Here is a 20,653-nt window from a genome sequence, read left to right on the forward strand (position 1 = left end):
GCTCTCCTTCCTTCTCTGCTATGGCCTGGGAAAGCAGTAGAAGGTGGCCCAAGTCCTTGGGCCCCTGCACCTGCGTGGGAGACCCAGAGGAAGCACCTGGCTCCTGGCTTCAGATCTGCGCAGCTCTCAATTGGCTGTTGCGGCCAATTGAGGAGTGAACCATCAAATAGAAGACCTCTCTCTCTCTTCCTCCACTCTCTCTGTGTGTAACTCTGGCTTTCAAGTAAATAAATAATTTTTTTTTTTTTTTGACAGGCAGAGTGGACAGTGAGAGAGAGAGACAGAGAGAAAGGTCTTCCTTTGCCGTTAGTTCACCCTCCAATGGCCACTGCGCTGATCTGATGGCAGGAGCCAGGTGCTTTTCCTGGTCTCCCATGGGGTGCAGGGCCCAAGCACTTGGGCCATCCTCCACTGCACTCCCGGGCCACAGCAGAGAGCTGGCCTGGAAGAGGGGCAACCGGGACAGAATCCGGTGCCCTGATCGGGACTAGAACCCGGTGTCCCGGCACCGCTAGGCGGAGGATTAGCCCAGTGAGCCGCGGCGCCGGCCGGCTATGGAAGCCTTTTGAGTTCACCGACTCTTATCTTGTTTAGACAAGGTCATAGTCAAAGTGGAAGTTCTCCCCTCCCTTCAGAGAAAGGTACCTCCTTCTTTGAAGACCTGTTCTTTCCACTGGGATCTCACTCACAGAGATTATTCTCACACCAGCGCTGGGGATCTGTCATTTCCCTTAAATGATTCCAAGAATTTTTCCAAGAAAGCAGAGAATGCTACACACCATATATTTCTTGGAAGTTTTCAAGATAATGTTTTCACTCTCTCAAAAGGATGCTAAAAAGACAATAAATAAAACGGTAGATGCTTATTCTGAACAGACAGCCTTGAAATATAGTTCAGACTTTAAGATATGCCCCATGTTGCTCGGAAAACTAATAAAAGTGAATCTTGAGCAAAGTGACATCTCGAATCCTGACTGCACAGTTAGCTGCAGCACCATTTACTGCTAGTCCCCTGATAAACAGGGATAATAACACTTCTCTAATTTGGCTGTTAGAAGAATCCAGTAAGACACTGTTGGAGAAGGCACAATTACAGCACTAACTGTAGAAATAACTATAGATTACCACACGAATACTAATCCCATATGTAAATATATAAAATATCAATACTGTATATTATACTACATGTATTAGCTGTAGAGTATAAATGGTTTATACACTTGTCATGTTCTTTCTGCTCAAAAGGAAATAATTTGGAAAAAGAATTTTGAGAGGAGCAATTGCTTCTCAAGAAATAAAAGAAACCTAACTACCAGGGCCCACGCTGTGGCTCACTGGGTAAAGCCACGGCCTGCAGTGCGGTTATCCCATATGGCCACAGGTTCGAGTCCCAGCTGCTCCACTTCCAATGCAGCTCTCTGCCACGGCCTGGAAAAGCAGTGGTAGATGGCCCAAGTCCTTGGGTCCTTGCACCCGCGTGGGAGACCAGGAGAAAGCTCCTGGCTTCCGATCGGCGCAGCCATTGCGGCTATCTGGGGAGTGAACTAACAGATGGAAGAGCTCTCTGCCTCTCAGATAAATAAATCTTAAAAAAAAAAAGAAAAAACTAACTTCCACTTTGTTTTTGGCTATCGCAGTAAAGTGTTCAGAACTGTTCCTAAAGCGACCGCTTCTATTTGCAGAGCGACCACTGGGAAAATAGCACTTCCGACTTCCTCCGTTCTGTCTAGCCAGCTGGGCTTTCCACTGCGCGTGCGCAAACCCCTCCCCACCCCCGGAACTTAACCGTTGCCAGAATGACGGGTTTAAATACTCAGAATCCAGGCCCTGCCGCACGAGTGGCGCCCTCCGTTCTCCAAGGAGGCTTGGGATTGGCCGAGAGCGGAACCGGTGCGGGGTGTTGATTGGCTGTCATAGCAGCCCGTCGCGGTGACCGCACGCGGCGCTTCTCGCACCGCCCCAGCTTCCTGACTGGCTGAGTTTCTGACCAGTCAGCAGGCGCGGCGCGCCCTTCGGTTTCGCGAGCCTGTGTTTGCCGCCTCGCTTCCCGCGACCCCAACGTCCCAGAGGCGGGGTCCGAAGCCTCAGAGGCGCTCCTAGGAGCCTGCCTCTGTTGCGGCGTAACGGACAGACCCCAGCGGTGCGGTGTTAGCGTTGAGTGGGGCTTTGTCCTCGCGGAAACGATCCCGGGGGAGGCGGGTGGGCAACCAGGCCGTGGGTCGGTTCAGGCCTCCAGGACCGTGGGGCCGATGACGAGAGGGGCAGCGACCGGGCCGCCAGTTCCTTGGGAGTCGTCGGTTCTGCGGTACGTGAGAGAGCTTTACAGTCGGTAACAGCCATTTAGAGTTGTTTCCACCGTGGGAACGTCTGGAGGACCCAGGCCCAGGCTGGGACTCAGCTTGGGATCAGTTAATGTTTGCAGTTCGCGTATACAGAAATACGCCTCTGGTAGCACTGCGGGGGCTGCTCGGGGAATCTGGCCACCGAGGTGGTGGGGAGGGGCGAGGGCGACCTGGGGGCTCCCACTCGGCGCCGGGTGGTGCGGTAAGCCGGGAGTACGGATTTTGCTAGGAACAGGTGTCGTGTGGGTTTACTTTCGTTGGCTTTGACTGCGTAGTACTGTCAGAGCGAACCACCTTATGTACTGGTTTGAAATGAGAACTGGCCCTTTTCATCCTAACGCATAAAAGAAGAGACAAATACGGGATTTTTAGACACTTGAAGTCAGCTGTGTCTAAGTCAGCCTCACAAGGGCACTCATGGTAGCATTTTGTTCTCACAAATGTTTCCATTTTAATTCCATTTTCCCATCAATTTTGTTTTGAAAAGATTGATTCATTTGAAAGGCTGAATGACAGATTTATCATCGACTGGGTCAATCCCCAGCTGGCTGCAACGGGTGGGGCTGGGCCAGGCTGAAAACAAGGCAACAGGGACTCCATCTGGATAATCGATGTGGGTGAGAGGGACCCAAGGACTTGGGCCATCATCTGCTACTTCCCAGGGGTGTAAGCAGGGAGCTGGGTAGAAAGAAAGCAGAGTGGTCGAGACTCGAACCAGCACTCTGATATGGAATGCAGGCATCCCAGGGTTGGCTTAACCTGCTGCGCCACGACACCTGCCTCTTTCTGTGAATGTTCTGAGGCACCCTTGTATATAGATGGCTGTGAAAGTGGTGGGGGTGAAGGAGACTACCCAGAGAGGGCCTGTGAATCAGAAAAAAACACCGGGCAGGAAGGTTAAACCAGCACTTGGGACCCCCACATCCCTTATCGGAGTACCTGGAATGAGTCCTACCTCCTCTTCTGACCCAGCTTCCTGTTAATATTCGTGGGAGGCAGCAGATAATGGCCCAGGTAGTTGAGTCCCTGATATCCATGTGGGGTGACCTGGGTGGAATTTCTGGCCCTTACCTTCAGCCTGGCCTTCCTGGCTGTTGTGATTTGGGAAGTGAGCCAATAGATGGAAGAGCTCCCTCTCTCTCATTCTGCCTTCAAATAAATAGTTAAAAAGAAAAGCAAGCACTGATTTTTTTTTTTTTGACTGATAGAAGTCATTTTGTAGGGATGCAGTCTTGCCCTTCCGGTATGACTTGCCCTTCCTTGATGACTTTGTTATAGGCTCAATAAATATCTAGCCCAATTTGTACTCATCTGCTGCTTTGTGATTTTCTGGGGATTGTGAGGCTTTCAATCAAAATTCCATATATTCAATACTATGTGTCTTATCTATCTAACAAGTGGGTATAAAGATTTGATGACAGAATCTGTGCTTTTCTTAATGAATAGGTATACTGATAGGTTTTTGCTGCCTAGAATAAATATTAACATTTATTTCTAGAAAGAATGATTTCAAAGTATGAAAATGATCAGAAAATACATTCATTTATTTAAATTAATAACAATTTATTTAAGAGAGAGAGACAGACACCCCTCATCCACTTGTTTACTTCCCAAAAGCGTGTGTGATGGGCTGGGTTAGTGCCATGCAGGGAGCCAGAAATCAGTTTGGTTTTCTCCCATGGGTAACAGGATCCCAACTGCTGGAACCATCACTGCTGCCTCCCAGGGTCTCCATTAGTGGGAAGGGGGAGTTGGGAGCCAAGGGCGTTCTGATATGGGATATCTTTTATGAGTGTCTTAATGGAGGTCTTAACTGTTAGTCCAAATGTTCGCTTCAATTTGAGTATTAAATCTTTTTTTTTTAAAGATTTATTTATTCGAAAGTCAGAGTTACACAGAGAGAGGAGAGGTGGAGAGAGAGAGAGAGGTCTTCTTCTGATGGTTCACTCCCAGATGGCCACAGTGGCTGGAGCTGCATCGATCTGAAAAGCCAGGAGCCAGGAGCTTCTTCCGGGTCTCCCATGTGGGTGCAGGGGCCCAAGGACTTGGGCCATCTTCTACTGCTTTCCCAGGCCATCAGCAGGGAGCTGGATCGGAAGAAGAGCAGCCGGGACTAGAACCAGTGCCCATATGGGATGCTGGCGCTTCAGGCCAGGGCTTTAACCCGCTGAGCCACAGTGCCGGCCCCTTGGGTATTAAATCTTAATTAATCTATATTAACACATATTTCATGTAAGTGACCTGATTTTGCCTGTAATTTTGTTAATATGTGGTTAAATCATGTTTATTCTTACCTTTTTTTTTTACTAGCCATTAGTAATACATTCTTTTTACTTTTTTAGGGTACTGAGGATTTGAAATTGAATAAATCATTGATCAAGTATTATGGAGCCTATATGTCCTGTAAGGCCTCAGATGAATACAAGGTATAGAAATTTTTTGTAAAATGCTTTTTTTTTTCTCCACAGCTGCTTGCATAAATTGAGACAATAGGTTCAAAGAGAAGAAAGAGCGTTATCTAGAATCAGGAAAATCTGGGTCCATATCCCAACTCTACCACTTTCTAGGTGGGTGACCTTGATCAAGTTAGTTAACTAAGTCTGTTTCTCATCTGAAAAATGGGGATGGTAATATCCGTGAAGGATTAAATGAGATTAATAAACTAAAGTGGAACATAGCAGATGCTTAGTAAATATTATTTTATTACCACCTTTGCTTAATTTTAATTACACAGAAAATCTTTTTATTGATGAGAAATAATACCTGAACTTCTAATGATAATAATTACATAGGTATTTATTTATATCCTAGAAAAGTACAGAAGTAGTTGGCTTTCTTCCTTCTAGACACTAGTTTCTTGATGAGAATTTCACATTGTGTATACCGAGTTCCTTAAATGTCCCCAAATCTCCCACTCAATGTGGGATAGAAAGGAGGAGCTTGCCACCTGTCTCCTGATTTTCTCAGTCTGTCATTACTATGGGGACCAAGCAAATTGGCTTATGTTATTGGGCCCTTGGATTAGGCTCTTTTTCCCCTAGGGAGAAACAATGCTGACATGTGAAATTTTTTTCTTCCAAACTACAGTTGGTTCCATGGGGTACCTTTATTCTCTGTATTGTTTTTCCTTGTGCCAGATGTTCTTGATGAAGACCATGTGAGCCAAGGAGGCTATCATATTTTGCTTTAATTTTAGCCTTTCTATTCTACCCCACTGCCACCTCTGTTTTTGAAAGGTACAGCTGAACAACAAGTTAAATATATTATTTGTTTTGTTGTCAGATTGACTGTAGGGTCAAATTAATTCCTTACATTTAAGTAACACATACACGTATGATTTAAACTGGTTATTCCTGATATATTGAACTCTAGTTTCTTCTATTCATTTAGTGGACTCTGGTTTTCAGTAATCTCTGGGATTTAAGACAGCAGTTCTGAGTAATGTGGGTGTGGCAGTGGGAGGAGGGGTGAAGGTGGATGTTAACCACTTAGGATATTTGATAAGAGCCCTGTATTTCATTCCCTAAAATAAAACATTTACATGCATACATGCAGAATTTTGCACCCAGTTTCAGGGCGCAAGTTGCAGTGTGCTTCTTCCTGGCTTGCAAAATCTACTTGCATACATTTATTTTTTTTTTTCTTAAAGATTTTTTATTTATTTATTTGAGAGGCAGAGTTACAGACAGTGAAATGGAGAGACAGAGTCTTTCTTCTGTTGGTCCCCCCCCCCCCATCAGATGACTACAACTGCCGGCGCTGCGCCGATCCGAAGCCAGGAGCTTCTTCCTGGTCTAACAGGAAGAGAATTAACCTTCTGTGCCATGGAGCTGGCCCCTATTTATTTATTTATTTTTAATAATAAGTTCTTTGCATTTATTTTCTTTCCTTTTTTTTTTTTTTTAATTTATTTGAGAGGTAGAGTTACAGACAGTGAGAGGGAGAGATAGAAAGGTCTTCCTTCTGTTGGTTCACTCCCCAAATGGCCACAATGGTTGGAGCTGTGCAGATCCAAAGCCAGGAGCCAGGAGTTTCTTCCCGGTCTCCCATGCTGGTGCAGGGGCCCAACACTTGGACCATCTTCTACTGCTTTCCCAGGCCACAGCAGAGAGCTGGATTGGAAGAGGAGCAGCCGGAACTAGAACCGGTGCCCATATGGGATGCTGGTGCTGCAGCCTGAGGATTAACCTACTGTGCTACAGCACCGGCCCTTGCATACATTTATTGAAGTCTTGCTGTGTACAAGGTGCTGTGCTTAGCACTTGACACACATTTATATTTAATATGCACAAAAAACCCATGAGATAGGCTCTATTATTACTAATTTTATTTTTTTAATTCAAGAAACTATAGCACAGAGATATTAACACAGAGATATTAGCCAACCCAAGGTGAGTTAGTAAGTTGCACAGCTAGGATTTAAACCTAACCTGACTTCTACTCTGTACTGCTGAGGAAGTAACCTGAAGTAGTGCAGATTGGGCTAAAAAGGTACTGTTGACTGCTGAGGGTAAAAAAGAAACAGCCAACTTTGAGCACTTACAGTGAAATAGGAATTGCTTTCTATATTTGACCTATATTGACTCACTTAATATTCAGTATAATTCTGCAAGGAAGTACTGATAGCCCATTTAATGAATGAAGAAGCTGAGGTAATGAGAATAGAATTAACTTGATCAAGGTCACCTAAACTAGTAAATTTGGAAGTCAGGGGCCAACGCTGTGGCGTGAAAGGTTCAGCCTCTGTCTGCAGTGCCAGCATCCCTTATGGGTGCCTATTTGATTGCTCCACTTCCGATCCAGCTCCCTGCTAATGCATCTGGGAGAACACCAGAGAATGGCCCAAGTCTTTGGGGCCTCTGCACCCATATGTGAGACCTGGAAGAAGCTCCTGGCTCCTGGCTTCAGCCTGGCCCAGCCCCAGCTATTGTGGCCATTTGGGGAGTGAACCAGTAGATGGAAGATGGCGCGTTCTCTCTCTCTTTCTCTTCCTCTTTTTCTCTTTCTTTCTCTTCCTCTCTTTCTCTTTCTCTCTCCCTTTCTCTTCCCTTCTCTGTGTCTTTGCCTTTCAAATAAATAAATAAATAAATATTTAAAAATTTTTGTTTGAAGCCGGCGCCGTGGCTCAATAGGCTAATCCTCCACCTTGCGGCGCCGGCACACCGGGTTCTAGTCCCGGTCGGGGCGCCGGATTCTGTCCCGGTTGCCCCTCTTCCAGGCCAGCTCTCTGCTATGGCCAGGGAGTGCAGTGGAGGATGGCCCAGGTGCTTGGGCCCTGCACCCCATGGGAGACCAGGAAAAGCACCTGGATCCTGGCTCCTGCCATCGGATCAGCGTGGTGCGCCGGCTGCAGCGGCGGCCATTGGAGGGTGAACCAACGGCAAAGGAAGACCTTTCTCTCTGTCTCTCTCTCTCACTGTCCACTCTGCCTGTAAAAAATTAAAAAAAAAAAAAAAAAAAAAAAAATTTTTGTTTGAAGCCAGGTTTCAGACCCAAGCAGTTAATTCCAGATTCCTTGCTTTCAGTCCCTATGTTACACTGTCTTTCACTGATAGGTAAATTATAAATATATTAGACAAACTTATAATTTTGTCACTAGCTTTGTGACTTTGGACAAAAGTTTTTTAAAAGATTTATCTATTTGGAAGGCAGAGTTACAGAAAGAAGAGAGATACAGAGAAAGAGATCATCCAATTACTAGGTCATCCCTCAAGTGGCAGCAACGGACAGGGTTGGGCCAGGCTGAAGCCAGGAGCTTCACCCAGGTCTCCCATGTGGGTACAGGGGCCTGAATACTTGAGCCATATTTTGCTTCTTTCCCAGGTGCATTAGGAGGGAGCTGAATGGGAAGTGGAACAGCTGAGACTTGAACTGGTGCCCATGTGGGATGCTGGCATCACAGGCAGTGGCTTAACCCACTACACCACAACACTGACCCTGAACACATTTTTTTTTAAAGATTTGTTTATTTCTTTGAAAGGCAGTTACAGAGAAGCAAAGGTAGAGAGAGAGAGGGAGAGTGAGAAGTCTTTTATCTGCTGATTCACTCCCCAGATGGCCACAATGGCTAGAACTGCTTCCATTCGAAGCCAGGAGCCAAGAGCATTTTCTGGGTCTCTCACAGGGGCGCAGGGGCCACTGCCTTCCCAGACCATAGCAGAGAGCTGGGCTGGTAGTAGAGCAGCCAGGTCTCAAACCAGCGCCCATATAGGATGCTGGTGCTTCAAGTAGTGGCTTTGCCCACTATTCCACAGTGCCGACCCCCTGAACAAATTTCTTTAACTCGTGCTCACTTCAGCAGCACATATACTAAAATTGGAAAGATACAGAGAAGATTAGCATGGCCCCTGCGCAAGGATGACACGCAAATTCATGAAGTAGTCCATAAATTTGAGGAACAGCTTACTATTTTATTCTTTTTAGTACTAACCTTTTCTGCTTGATACCATTGGTTGAACTCTTTACTTAACACAGAATTATTCTTAGGTATTTAAATCTAATTGAAAATTGATCCCTGTTAAAAATAATAATGGGAATAAGAGAGGAGGAGTTGTACAGTTTGGCACACGTTCCCTCGGATTTATCCCTAAGGGTAAAGCTAAAAATTTGCCATAGGACTCCAAATCTCATTAAGTTGGCAGGTACCAATGCCATCTTACTAATTAAAGTGATCAGTTTAAGTTCGTAACTGATCATAAAGATAGGATTAAGTGTCAAAGGGATCACATAAATAACATCAAGTGTCTGCTAATAATAATAGATAGAATTAAAAAGGAGAGAATGATCCAACATGGGAAGCAGGCTCATAGAATGACAAACGCCCTAAACAGCACTCTAGCCTCAGAATCAGCCGTTAAGGTATTTGGATCTGGCTAAAAAGCTCATGAGAGCATTTCAGGCATGGAAAGCCAAGACACTGTGGTAAAAAAATGACCTACATGAAAGATCTGTGAGTAAGTCTAGTGGAAAGAAGGGGCCATCAAAGAAGGTACCTTTCTCTGAAGGGAGGAGAGAACTTCCACTTTGCAAATGGCCCTGTCTAAATAATGTTGGAGTTTGTGGACTCAAGAGGCTTCCATAGCCTTGGCAGCTCGTGAAAAGAGCCTCAATTATTAAATCAACAACAGGAGACACTGTACTTACTCCCCATGTAGGATCTCTGTCCTATATGTTGTACTATGAGAATTAATGGTAAAACTAGTCTTCAAACAGTACTTTATACTTTGTGTGTCTGTGTGGGTGCAAACTGTTGAAATCTTTACTTAGTATAGAGTTTATCTTTTATATATAAAGATAATTAAAATGAATCTTAATGAAGAATGGGATGGGAGTGGGAGTAGGAGGTGGGATGGTTTGGGGGTGGGAGGGCAGGTATGGGGAGAAGAACTGCTGTAATCCAAAAGTTGTACTTATGAAATTTATATTTATCAAATAAAACTTTCTATTAAAAAACAAATTTCTCAAACTCATACTGTCCTCATAATTTGGGAGATTGAAAATTCTTTATATAGATATTTTGAACTCCAACAAGGATTTGAAAGCACACAGCAGGAATATGTTGGAGTCAGAATTTGAACCCAAACTTTACTACATCATTCAGCTTATAGAAGTATAAGCTTTGAAATGAGACACACATAAATTTGAATTTCAACTCTGCTACTTAATTGCTGTATGAAATTAGGGAAGTTACAGTTACCAAGAAAGTAGATAATGAGGTGATTCAGGCATCTTTTAGTGAGAAATATTGCATATAAAATGCCCACTATGATTTTTTCTTTATGATTCAGAAGCTCCCTTCAGATAAAATAATCCTTCTTCTTAAATCTATTTCTTGTGATTTTAAGAAATAATTTTGTAGTCAGCTTTATAAATCTCAAGTTCTGAGTGTGTAGGAATTCAAAAGAGGTGAAATATAACTGAGTAACTGAAATAAAGAATATGAATATAAATATAAATTTATATTTTAACTATATTTGTATGTATTATAAATAAATAATATTTTTCATCATGCTTTAGTATGTTTTATTTGTGGACATTGAGAAGACTGAACTGAAATTGAGTGTATAAGGTTAGAAGGAATGCAAAATACTCTAGTTATGTCCAGGACCTTGAAAGAAAGAAAGATCTGAGGCTAGTCTTAGTGGAGAAGCTTCATCAGATGATACATGTTCTAGATACAAGATGTAGAACAAGGTATTCTGAGGATATGAAAAACATTCTGTCAATTCAACTACTTACTAGGCTACCTCCGTGCAGATGTAGTTGGAGGAAGGAAGCTAACTGAGAGTTTCTTTAGTTTGTATGACTTTGACTGCAATTTTCTCATCAGTATTCCTTTTCCATTGTCTTCCTGACTGTATTTTTTTCATGTTATTCAGGTAGAATGAAAACTTTGTGATGTTACCTTATATATACATATATATATATATATATATTTTTTTTTTTTTTTGGACAGGCAGAGTTAGAGAGAGAGAGAGAGAGAGAGAGAGAGAGAAAGGTCTTCCTTCCGCTGGTTCACCCCCCAAATGGCCGCCACGGCCGGCGCGCTGTGCTGATCTGAAGCCAGGAGCCAGGTGCTTCTCCTGGTCTCCCATGCGGGTGCAGGGCCCAAGGACTTGGGCCATCCTCCACTGCACTCCTGGGCCACAGCAAAGAGCTGGACTGGAAGAGGAGTAACTGGGACAGAACCGGCACCCCAACCAGGAGTAGAACCCGGTGTGCTGGCGCCGCAGGTGGAGAATTAGCCTAGTGAGCCGTGGCGCCGGCCAATCCTATATTTTTAACATTGAAACCTTGTTTTATACTTTCCCAAGGTCTTTGTTAAGGAATTGTTGGCCGTGATGTCCTGTTGATACTTCAGTAACTGAACTTGCATGATAGGGCTCAAAATACCAAATTTGGAAGCCCTGAGAAAGAAATTAGACTGTCTAGTTTTTGTTCTTTTCATTTTCTTATTAGGTATTATTTACGAATTATCTAGGAATTAGTTCAGAAAGACAGATTTTAATTTTAAATTTAAGGGTAAAGGAATGGTTTATATTCATTTTTCTGTTACTTAAAGAGGATTTTATAGGATTGATCAGCCATTTCTTTTTTCAAAGCTTGTATGTATATAAGTTTACATATGAATAGGAAAAAAGAACCATACCCATATTTGAGTGCTTATTCTGATATAGAGCAATAAGTGTTTTTTCTTTTTTAACAGTTTAAAAATATTTTTTGAATTGCAAAGGTAATCTGAAAAGCCCTGTCATTTAAAGATGATTAACTGTTTCTTACCAAATTTTTATTAAGTAGGCTTCTTCTTATGCTTTAATTTAATTTTTTAAGGTTTCCTTCGAGTAGGATGGTGCCTTTTTATTTTCCTCCATCAAAATGTGCACTCTGGAACCCAATGCCAATTGGAGATTTCATCTACTTACATCTCTGTTACTACAGGTATACATTGTCACCCTTTTCCAATCAAACTAGTGCAAACAGGAGTTATAAAAGAATGTGTATGACAAAGTTTATTGTGACCAAATACTCTTTTCCCCTTTACTTTTAAAAAATTTAAAAGCTCCCTTTTGAGAAAATAGTCGTGCTTCTTTTTAAATCTGTTCCTTGTGGGGGCCAGCACTGTGGCACAGCAGTTAGTTAAGATGCTGCCTACAGGGCTGGCCTTGTGGCATTGTTGGTTAAGCTGCCACCTACGATGCTGGCATCCAATATGGGTGCTGGTGCAAGTCCCATCTGCTGTACTTCTGATCCTGCTCCCTGCTAATGTGCCTGGGAAAGCAGTGAAGATGGCCCAAGTGCTTGAGTCCCTGCACCTACTTGGGAGACCCAGATAAAGCTCCAGGCTCCTGACTTCCATCTGATCCAGCCCTGGCCATTGGGGCCATTTGGGGAGTGATCCAGCAGATTTAAGATTCTCTCTAACTCTGCCTTTCAAAAAAAAAAAAAAATCTTTTTAAAAAGGGATCTCTGTCTCTCTCTCTCTGACGCTGTCTTTCAAAGAAATAAGTAAATCTTTTTTTTTTCTTTTTTAAAAAGATTTATTCATTTTGAAAGAGCTGAGAGAGAGAGTGGTCCTCCCCAGAAGATTCAACAGCTGCAACAGCTGGAGCTGCACCGATCAGGAGCCAGGAGCTTCCTCTAGGTGTTCCATGTGGGTGCAGGGGCCCAAGGACTTGGGCCATCTTCCACTGCTTTCCCAGGCCATAGCAGGGAGCTGGATTGGAAGTTGAGCAGCTGAGGCTCGATCTGGTGCCCATGTGGGATCCAGCACTGCAGGCAGCGGCTTAACCCCACTGGGTTAAGCCACAGCGCCAGCCCCATAAGGAAATCTTTAAAAAACAAAGGAGACATTGCTTGTGATGCTGGCATCCAGGTTTGAATTGCAGTTGCTCCCTTTCTGATCCAGCTTCCTGTTAATGTCCTGGGAGGCAGCAGATGATGGCCTAGGTACTTGGGTTCCTGCCATCCTTTTGGGAAACCTGGATGGAATACCTGACCCAGAGACCTGGATATTGTGGTCTTTTGGGGAGTGAACCAGCAGGTGGAATATCTATCCCTTTATTACTCTCTTTGCCCCACCCCCACCAGTCTCCCTCTCTCTCTCCTTCCCTCTTCTCCTGTGTTACTCTGCCTTTGAACTAAATAGTAGATAAATAAACCTTTAAAAACTTTCTGTACATATTTATTTTATTTTAGGGTGGTAGGAACCTGACTACTTGATACCACCTGCTGCCTCCCAGAGTGTGCATTGGTAGGAATCTGGCATCAGGAGATGCAGCTGGGACATGAATTCAGGCATTCCCATATGGGATATAGGCCTCCCAACTGATGGCCTAACTACTAAGCTATATCCACACCCCCTAATTTTCTCTGTAGCTGTGCTAAGCTTCCATCTAACTTGTTCATTTAAGCTTTTTCAGTTGGAAATACGAATATTGTATATAGAATAATAACATTTATGTATTATCCATGATTAATTGCATAATCCATTTTTTATATTTTTTTAGTCCTTATAAATTCTATATGGTTCTTTTTCAAATTTACCTAATATTTTTTTTCATAGTATCTTGTTTCTTGTTCATAGTTTTTTCTTAAATGTCATTATATATTTTAATCATAGCTATAGTCTACATTCAACAATGCTAATACCTGAAGTCCATAGATAATATGTTAACAAGTAGATGTGACTGTTTCAATCAAACTTTATTTACAAAAATAAGATACCAGCTTCGTTGTTTGTTGATACCTGCTCTGGTTCATAAAGTTAAGTAAATACCTAGAGAAGAACTCTAGCTTCAGTGTCTGGTTACTGCCATTCTTATTTCCTGGTGACCCTCTTTAACCCCTGCCTTTGACTCTGGGATTTCCTGAAAATAATGTTTCTGAATATTTTAAAAGATGTGTGTTTTATATTTTAGCTAGCATTTCACAGAGGAGAGGCTTTTTTAAGGACATAAAATCTACCACATCCATAAAGGATTTTTTTTTGTTTTTCAGAAATCCAAAGCTTTTGGTGACTGAAAAGACCCTTCGACTTGCTTATCGTCATGCTAAGCAGAATCAAAAAAATTTGTCATGCTTTTTAGTTGGTTCTCTCACAGTGGATGAAGGTAATGTACTATAAAAAAAAATTACTTGTGTGGCTATAATAGCATTTGTATTTATTGACTCAGCCAGCTATTGTATGTGCTTTTTGTTGATTTCCTTTGCCATATACAAGATTATGAGGATGAGTGACTCACACAGACTTTACAATCTAGTCAGGTAGAATGTATCAGCAAGTCACTTTTAAAAGTTTACTGTTGTTATGGACTAAGTGCTTTGCTGAAAGGTAGCCTTGTTTGATTTGAACTTTATAAATGAGCATATTATATAATAGCTGTTATTTTCATTCTTTAGATGAAGAAGGTGTGACATTGATAGTAGATCGCTTTGATCCTGGTAGAGAAGTACCTGAATGTTTAGAAAGAACTCCTAGTGCTTCTCTTCCTGGAGATTTTTTGATTCCATGCAAAATTCATACTCAAGGACTTTGTTCAAGAGAAGTGATGGTTCACAATGCAGATGACTTGAGTTCAACTTTTAAGGTGAGATTCATTGGTAAATCACTTATTCTTCATTTAAACCAGGTATCAAACTAGGCATTCTATGTTATATTTTAACAAATTCAGTTAGATGTAGTTTTTGAGGGCACAATCCTGGATGGGTGATATTGGTAGCATTTCAGAAAAGGAAGCAGTGTGATCAAGATAGGAAAGTTAGATGTGCTTAGAGTTCTTAGGGGTGTAGATTTCTGCTGGATTTATGGACAACCATACTGGAATATTAGATTGGTCAGGTAAGAGACAGACTTATTTTCTGGCTAAAGAATTTAAATTTTGTCATATGGGCCATGTATCCATTGAAAGTTTCTGCAAAGAGGAAATACTGTCAGAAGCAGTTAATCTGGTAGGGTAGATTAACTCAGAGAGAGTAGCCTCTGAGTAGTTAGACCATTGAAGTAGTTGGGTGTCCATTAGAGGCAGGTATGTTGCTAATAGAGTGATGGCAGTGAGATAAGAAAGGACACAGTGGGTAGAGCAAATACTGAGGAAGAAATAATTTCATAATTCAGAGTAACAAGAAGAACCAAAGAGGAAGGGATATTATATTCTCTGAGGCTGAGTCAGAATTGGTGACTTTTTTTTTTCCCGTAGAGTAAATATTTATTAGAGGTAGACATTCCCAATAAAAATTCAAGGTGCTGCTGGGATATCTAAGTTGGAAACTTGTGGTGGACCATGGGACAATAAATCTTATTTTTCTGAAGTAATTATTGTAAACTTTTGGTCACATGGATGAAATGAGAGAATGTGATAAATCAGAACTAATTTAATTTTGTCATTGTAAGATACTATACATATATATACACCAATATAAAGTGAGCTTCAGAGGTAAGGGCACATTTCAAAGTTTTAAAGTAATTGTGTCATATTGATTCCTCAGGCTTTGCAGCACCATGTATGTAGCAAAGAGTCCTTGGACTGTGGTAAGCTGCTTTCCCTAAGAGCTCATATCACTTCCCAGGAGAATTTGGACGACGTGGATTTTGAATTGCATTGGGCAGCAGTAACCCTAGCAAATAACTTCAGATGCACACCTGTGAGACCCATTCCTATTATTCCAACAGCTCTGGCAAGAAACTTAAGCAGTAATTTGAATATTTCTCAAGTTCAAGGAACCTATAAATATGGGTAAGTAAAAGATATTAATCCAAAATGTTAAATATTGGATACATTAGTATATTTTCTAAGGTATCCACATAATATAATTTTGCAGTTTGTTTACATGCCAGAGAACTGGTGACTTGATCAATAACCAGGAAAGAAAAACATGGTTAATTTTTTTGAATACAGAATTTTCCTTCAAAGAGTTGTTGTCCACCATCCCATAAAATTTGGTAGTAAAAATTATATGAAAATTGGTTGATATTTTATGATTTGAAAATATTGGAAAAAGTACCTTCTAGTACTAATTTTCCTTTGTATTTTGCCTCAGTTTTAGGATTGTAAGCTATAATGAATAGTTTTGAACCTAAGAGAGGCTGGAGAATTTGTAATATGTGGTTTTAACTGTGAATGATGAACACTGCAGGTAGAGAAAAGGGATAATGAAATAAAAACTTAACATTTACTCTTGTTTAACAAACTGTCAACTACTTGAGGGTAGAGCTTTCTCACATAGCTGGAGCAGAGCCTTCTCTAGTTTCTTATCACCACTCTTAGTTTCTTAAGGAAATGTAAGGCAAGAGTATGCTTTCTAATCCTCAGCCACTGCTTCTCTGAATCCTCATCTGCTTTTTTTATCTGTTGTCTGCTGAACTGGGTTAGACACTGTAAGCACCTTCTGCTTTTTTTTTTTATTTAATGAGCATAAATTTCCAAAGTACAGCTTATGGACCACAATAGCCTCCTCCCCCCCCGTATCTTCCCTCCCACCCACAACGCTCCCCTCTCCCACTCCCTCTCCCCTTCCCCTTCACATCATGATTAATTTTTTTTTATTTTTATTTTTTGACAGGCAGAGTGGACAGTGAGAGAGAGAGACAGAGAGAAAGGTCTTCCTTTGCCGTTGGTTCACCCTCCAATGGCCGCCGCGGCCGGCGCGCTGCGGCCGGCGCACCGCGCTGATCCGATGGCAGGAGCCAGGAGCCAGGTGCTTTTCCTGGTCTCCCATGGGGTGCAGGGCCCAACCTGGCCACAGCAGAGAGCTGGACTGGAAGTGGGGCAACCGGGACAGAATCCGGCGCCCTGACTGGGACTAGAACCCGGTGTGCCGGTGCCGCTAGGCGGAGGATTAGCCTGTTGAGCCGCGGCGCCGGCCATCATGATTAATTTTCAATTATCTTAGCACCTTCTGCTTTAAAGTGTTGACCAGAGGTAGCTCTGAGCCTTATACTTCTGGCTTCCTTTCCCACTGACTCCATCCTACTTCCTGTAAATTCTCTAGAACTGTAAATATTTGCCAGGGTGGGCTCAACTCCCAAGTTGTATCTAAAAATAACTTTTCAAAAGAAGGTGAAGAAAAGAGAATTTTGCTTTTAGAAAGTCCATGGAGTAGCAACAAAAGCCCTTTTAGAGCCTCAGGTTCTGCCCAGTGATGCTTTCAGGTTGAAGTACACAGAGGAAAAAGTGTTGGTGAATGCCGAAGACCTGGAGTGGCCAACGTCATAGTAATCAGACGATAATTTGAATTAAATAAATGGAACATTTATTAATTTTATTAGTGTTTCTTAACTGAAATGTGGAATTTTTATTGAAATTTATTAGAATATTATTTTTTTCTTTTTTTTAAAGATTTATTTATTTATTGAAAGTCAGTTACACAGAGAAGGAGAAGCAGAGAGAGAGGTCTTCCATCCGCTGGTTCACTCCCCAAATGGCCACAATGGCTGCAGCTGCACTGATACAAAGCCAGGAGCCAGGAGCTTCTTCAGGGTATCCCACGCGGGTGCAGGGGCCCAAGGACTTGGGCCATCTTCTACTGCTTTCCCAGGCCACAGCACAGAGCTGGATCTGAAGTAGAGCAGCTGGGACTCGAAGTGGTGCCCATATGGGATGCTGGCACAGCAGGCAGCAGCTTTACCTGCTAGGCCACAGCGCTGGCCCCTATTTTTTTTTAATATCCATGCCCATTTACCTTTTTTTTTTTTTTTTTTGACAGGCAGAGTGGACAGTGAGAGAGAGAGACAGAGAGAAAGGTCTTCCTTTGCCGTTGGTTCACCCTCCAATGGCCGGCGCGCTGCGGCTGGCACACCGCGCTGATCCGACGGCAGGAGCCAGGAGCCAGGTGCTTTTCCTGGTCTCCCATGGGGTGCAGGGCCCAAGCACTTGGGCCATGCTCCACTGCACTTCCTGGCCACAGCAGAGAGCTGGCCTGGAAGAGGGGCAACCGGGACAGAATCCGGCGCCCCGACCGGGACTAGAACCCAGTGTGCCGACGCTGCTAGGCGGAGGATTAGCCTAGTGAGCCGCGGCGCCGGCCTCCCATTTACCTTTACAACATGAATTTACCTTTGAATTATCCATCTGTGACCCCTTGCATGCTAATAGTAACTAGCATGGTCAATATTCTTTTTTTTAAAGATTTTATTTATTTATCTGAGAGGCAGAGTTACAGAAGGAGAGACGGAGAGAAAGGTCTTCCATCGCTGGTTTATTCCCCAAATGGCCGCAATGGCCAGAGCTGGGCGGATCTGAATCCAGGAGCCAGAAGCTTCTTCCTGGGTCTCCCACATGGGTGCAGGGGCCCAAGCACTTGAGCCATCTTTCAGTGCCTTCCCAGGCTATTAACAAAGTGCTGGATTGGAAGAGGAGTAGCCAGGTTACAAACCGGTGCCCATTTGAGATGCTGGTGCCACAGGTGGAGGCTTAACCTTCTAAACACGGCGCCAGACCCTACATGCTCAATATTCTATCCAAATGTCTATTTCCCTTGTCCTTACCTGTCTAGAATTTAATCTGATACATTTGTTCTTTTCTGCAACTGCTTACATTCATTTATTCACCATAATACTAGAATTCACTGTGTAGTAGGTATTGTGTTAGACTCTGGAAATACATTTTTAAAAATCGTACTTACTGTCCATTATGTATCTTAGCATCTAAACTTGATGTATTATAATGGGGGTTTAAATATAGAGTTGGGGAAGTAGGAAGGTGTGTCAAAATTGCCTGGGAAGATCATGGAAAGCCTGAACTAATTCTTTTAAAGATAAGAATTTATCTTTTAAAGATAAGGCAGAGGGAAGCCATGCAAAGCAAGTTTAAGTATCATTGTTGATACATAAATTTTATGCCAATTCAGGCTTAATCTTCTTGTCACATAGCCTGATAAGTTCATTATCTGTGTATTAGGGTTATTTTAACAATAACATAGATCATCATCAGTGGTGCTACCAAGACTTTTTAACATGGCTTTAATTAACTCAATCTTAAAAAATTAATTTATTTGAGAGACAAAGAGGTAGATGGAGCTCTCATTTCTGCTGATTTGCTTCCCAAATACAATGAACAGCTGAAGCTGGGAGCCAGGAATGTGATACAGGTCTCCCTTGTAGGTGATTTAAAACCAAAACAATGAAATTAACTCTCAACAATTCTACCTCAGTTTTTTTATATTCCCAAAGCCTACTGCCAGTAATAAATATAATGATATATAAATGTTGTATAATGTCCTTTTGGGGAACAGAAAGCTTTAGGTTTTGTTTTGTTTTAAGATTTTATTGATTTGAGAGGTAGAGTTACTGACAGTGAGAGGGTACGACAGAAAGGTCTTCCATCCGTTGGTTTACTCCCCAAATGGCCACAGTGGCTGGAGCTGGGCTGATCCGAAGCCAGGAGTCAGGAGCTTCTTCCGGGTCTCCCACTTAGGTGCAGGAGCCCAAGTGCTTGGGCCGTCTTCTACTGCTTTCCCAGGCCATAGCAGAGGGCTGGATCAGGACAGGAACAACCAAAACTAGAACCAGCTCCCATATAGGATGCTGGCGCTGCAGGTGGAGGATTAATCTACTGTGCCACAGTACGGCCCTAGCTTTACGGTTTTATCGTGATGGTTCCAAAGTTTTTTAGTACAAGGTGGTCGATTATACCTCCCTTAAGTTACCTCCTTTAGTGAGAAGTTACATCTCTTGCAGTCCTGTTAACTCAAGCTGGATGTTTGAACACTTCCAGTAACAGGAGATTCTTCCAGGGAAATTTATTTAGTCCTGAATTTGTCTGCCTTTGTGTTAAATATTTGATTAAGTGAGTTATCAGTAAAGTTTTAAAAGTCATATATAGTAGAAGTTTGAAGACATTAAATCTCCTTCATCTCTTCCTCTTACTGGAATTTTGTTTTTACTGAGTCAAACATTTTGAACTGTTTTCCATGTGTGATAATGTTTGTATCAACCATGTGCCTGACTTAAAATATGCTTTAGCACTCAGATTGTCTGTTTTAGGCAGGAAGTACATACTTTAATTTGCTTTCACATGAATGTCTTCTGTTTAGGTATCTTACCATGGATGAAACACGCAAATTGTTACTTTTGCTGGAATCTGATCCCAAGGTTTATTCTCTACCATTAGTAGGAATGTAAGTGTTGGATTATTTCTTAAAACTTTTTTTTTTAACAGCTTTATTTATTTACTTATTTGAAAGGAGGAATTACAGAGACAGAAGGAGAGGCAGAGAGAGAAAGAGAGAGGACGGTCTTCCATCTGTTGGTTCACTCCCCAGATGGCTGCAGTGGCCAGGGCTGGGCCAGTCAAAGCCAGGAGCCAAGAGCTCTGTCTATATCTCCCAAATGGGTACAGGGGCCCAAGTACTTGGGCCATTTTCTGTGGCTTTCCCAGGCACATTAGCAGGGAATTTGGAAGTAAAACAACCGGGAAATATGGAATGCTGGGAATGCAGATGGCGGCTTAACCTGCTACACTACAGCACTGGCTCCTTTTAAAGCATTTTTAAGCTAATTATGTATTCAGATATATACAAGCGTGTGAATCAGTAGTACTATGTTCAGATCATCAAAGGCCAGTTCATAAGCATTCTTTTTTAATAATAAAATCAGCTGAAATAGGATTTTGCCTAGTCTTAGGAAGAATTCCTATGTATAAATCAGATAAAAGTTGAATTTTTCTGGTTGAGGTTGTAGTCTTAGAGTTCCCCCTTTTTCAGCTTTCTCTCATTACCCTCGTCCTTTGGTACTTTGAAGAACCCAGAGCCCACTTCTGTTCAGTTAGTGGTTAAAGGACAAATCATTGAGAAACTTAAGTTCATTCAGTATTTAC

The 20,653-nt window shown here is 42.3% G+C and overlaps 1 protein-coding gene and 1 non-coding gene across 8 annotated transcripts in view; both read left to right on the forward strand.

The window, feature by feature from the left end:
* The window catches only part of STIL (STIL centriolar assembly protein), an 83,246-nt gene that overhangs the window by 11,972 nt on the left and 50,621 nt on the right, over positions 1 to 20,653 (forward strand). Inside the window, exons 1-7 of one of the 7 annotated variants that reach the window (XR_007923643.2) lie at positions 1,964 to 2,305; positions 4,685 to 4,768; positions 11,673 to 11,780; positions 13,839 to 13,951; positions 14,241 to 14,428; positions 15,327 to 15,574; positions 19,872 to 19,955. Coding sequence is in view for 6 of the 7 variants with exons in the window: in XM_051856492.2 (XP_051712452.1) it covers positions 4,728 to 4,768; positions 11,673 to 11,780; positions 13,839 to 13,951; positions 14,241 to 14,428; positions 15,327 to 15,574; positions 19,872 to 19,955 (782 nt within the window). In the remaining variant the exon portion in view is untranslated. Of the gene's footprint in view, positions 1 to 1,963; positions 2,306 to 4,684; positions 4,769 to 4,809; positions 4,910 to 11,672; positions 11,781 to 13,838; positions 13,952 to 14,240; positions 14,429 to 15,326; positions 15,575 to 19,871; positions 19,956 to 20,653 lie in introns of those variants that run through there. The other 6 variants (XM_051856491.2, XM_070076986.1, XM_051856492.2 and 3 more) reach the window with 6 other exon arrangements.
* LOC127493783 (U6 spliceosomal RNA) lies at positions 8,628 to 8,734 on the forward strand. The gene has a single exon (XR_007924327.1). It is a non-coding gene; the product is annotated as a U6 spliceosomal RNA (small nuclear RNA).

This window comes from Oryctolagus cuniculus, chromosome 7 (genome assembly GCF_964237555.1).
Source record: "Oryctolagus cuniculus chromosome 7, mOryCun1.1, whole genome shotgun sequence".
NCBI lineage: Eukaryota > Metazoa > Chordata > Mammalia > Lagomorpha > Leporidae > Oryctolagus > Oryctolagus cuniculus.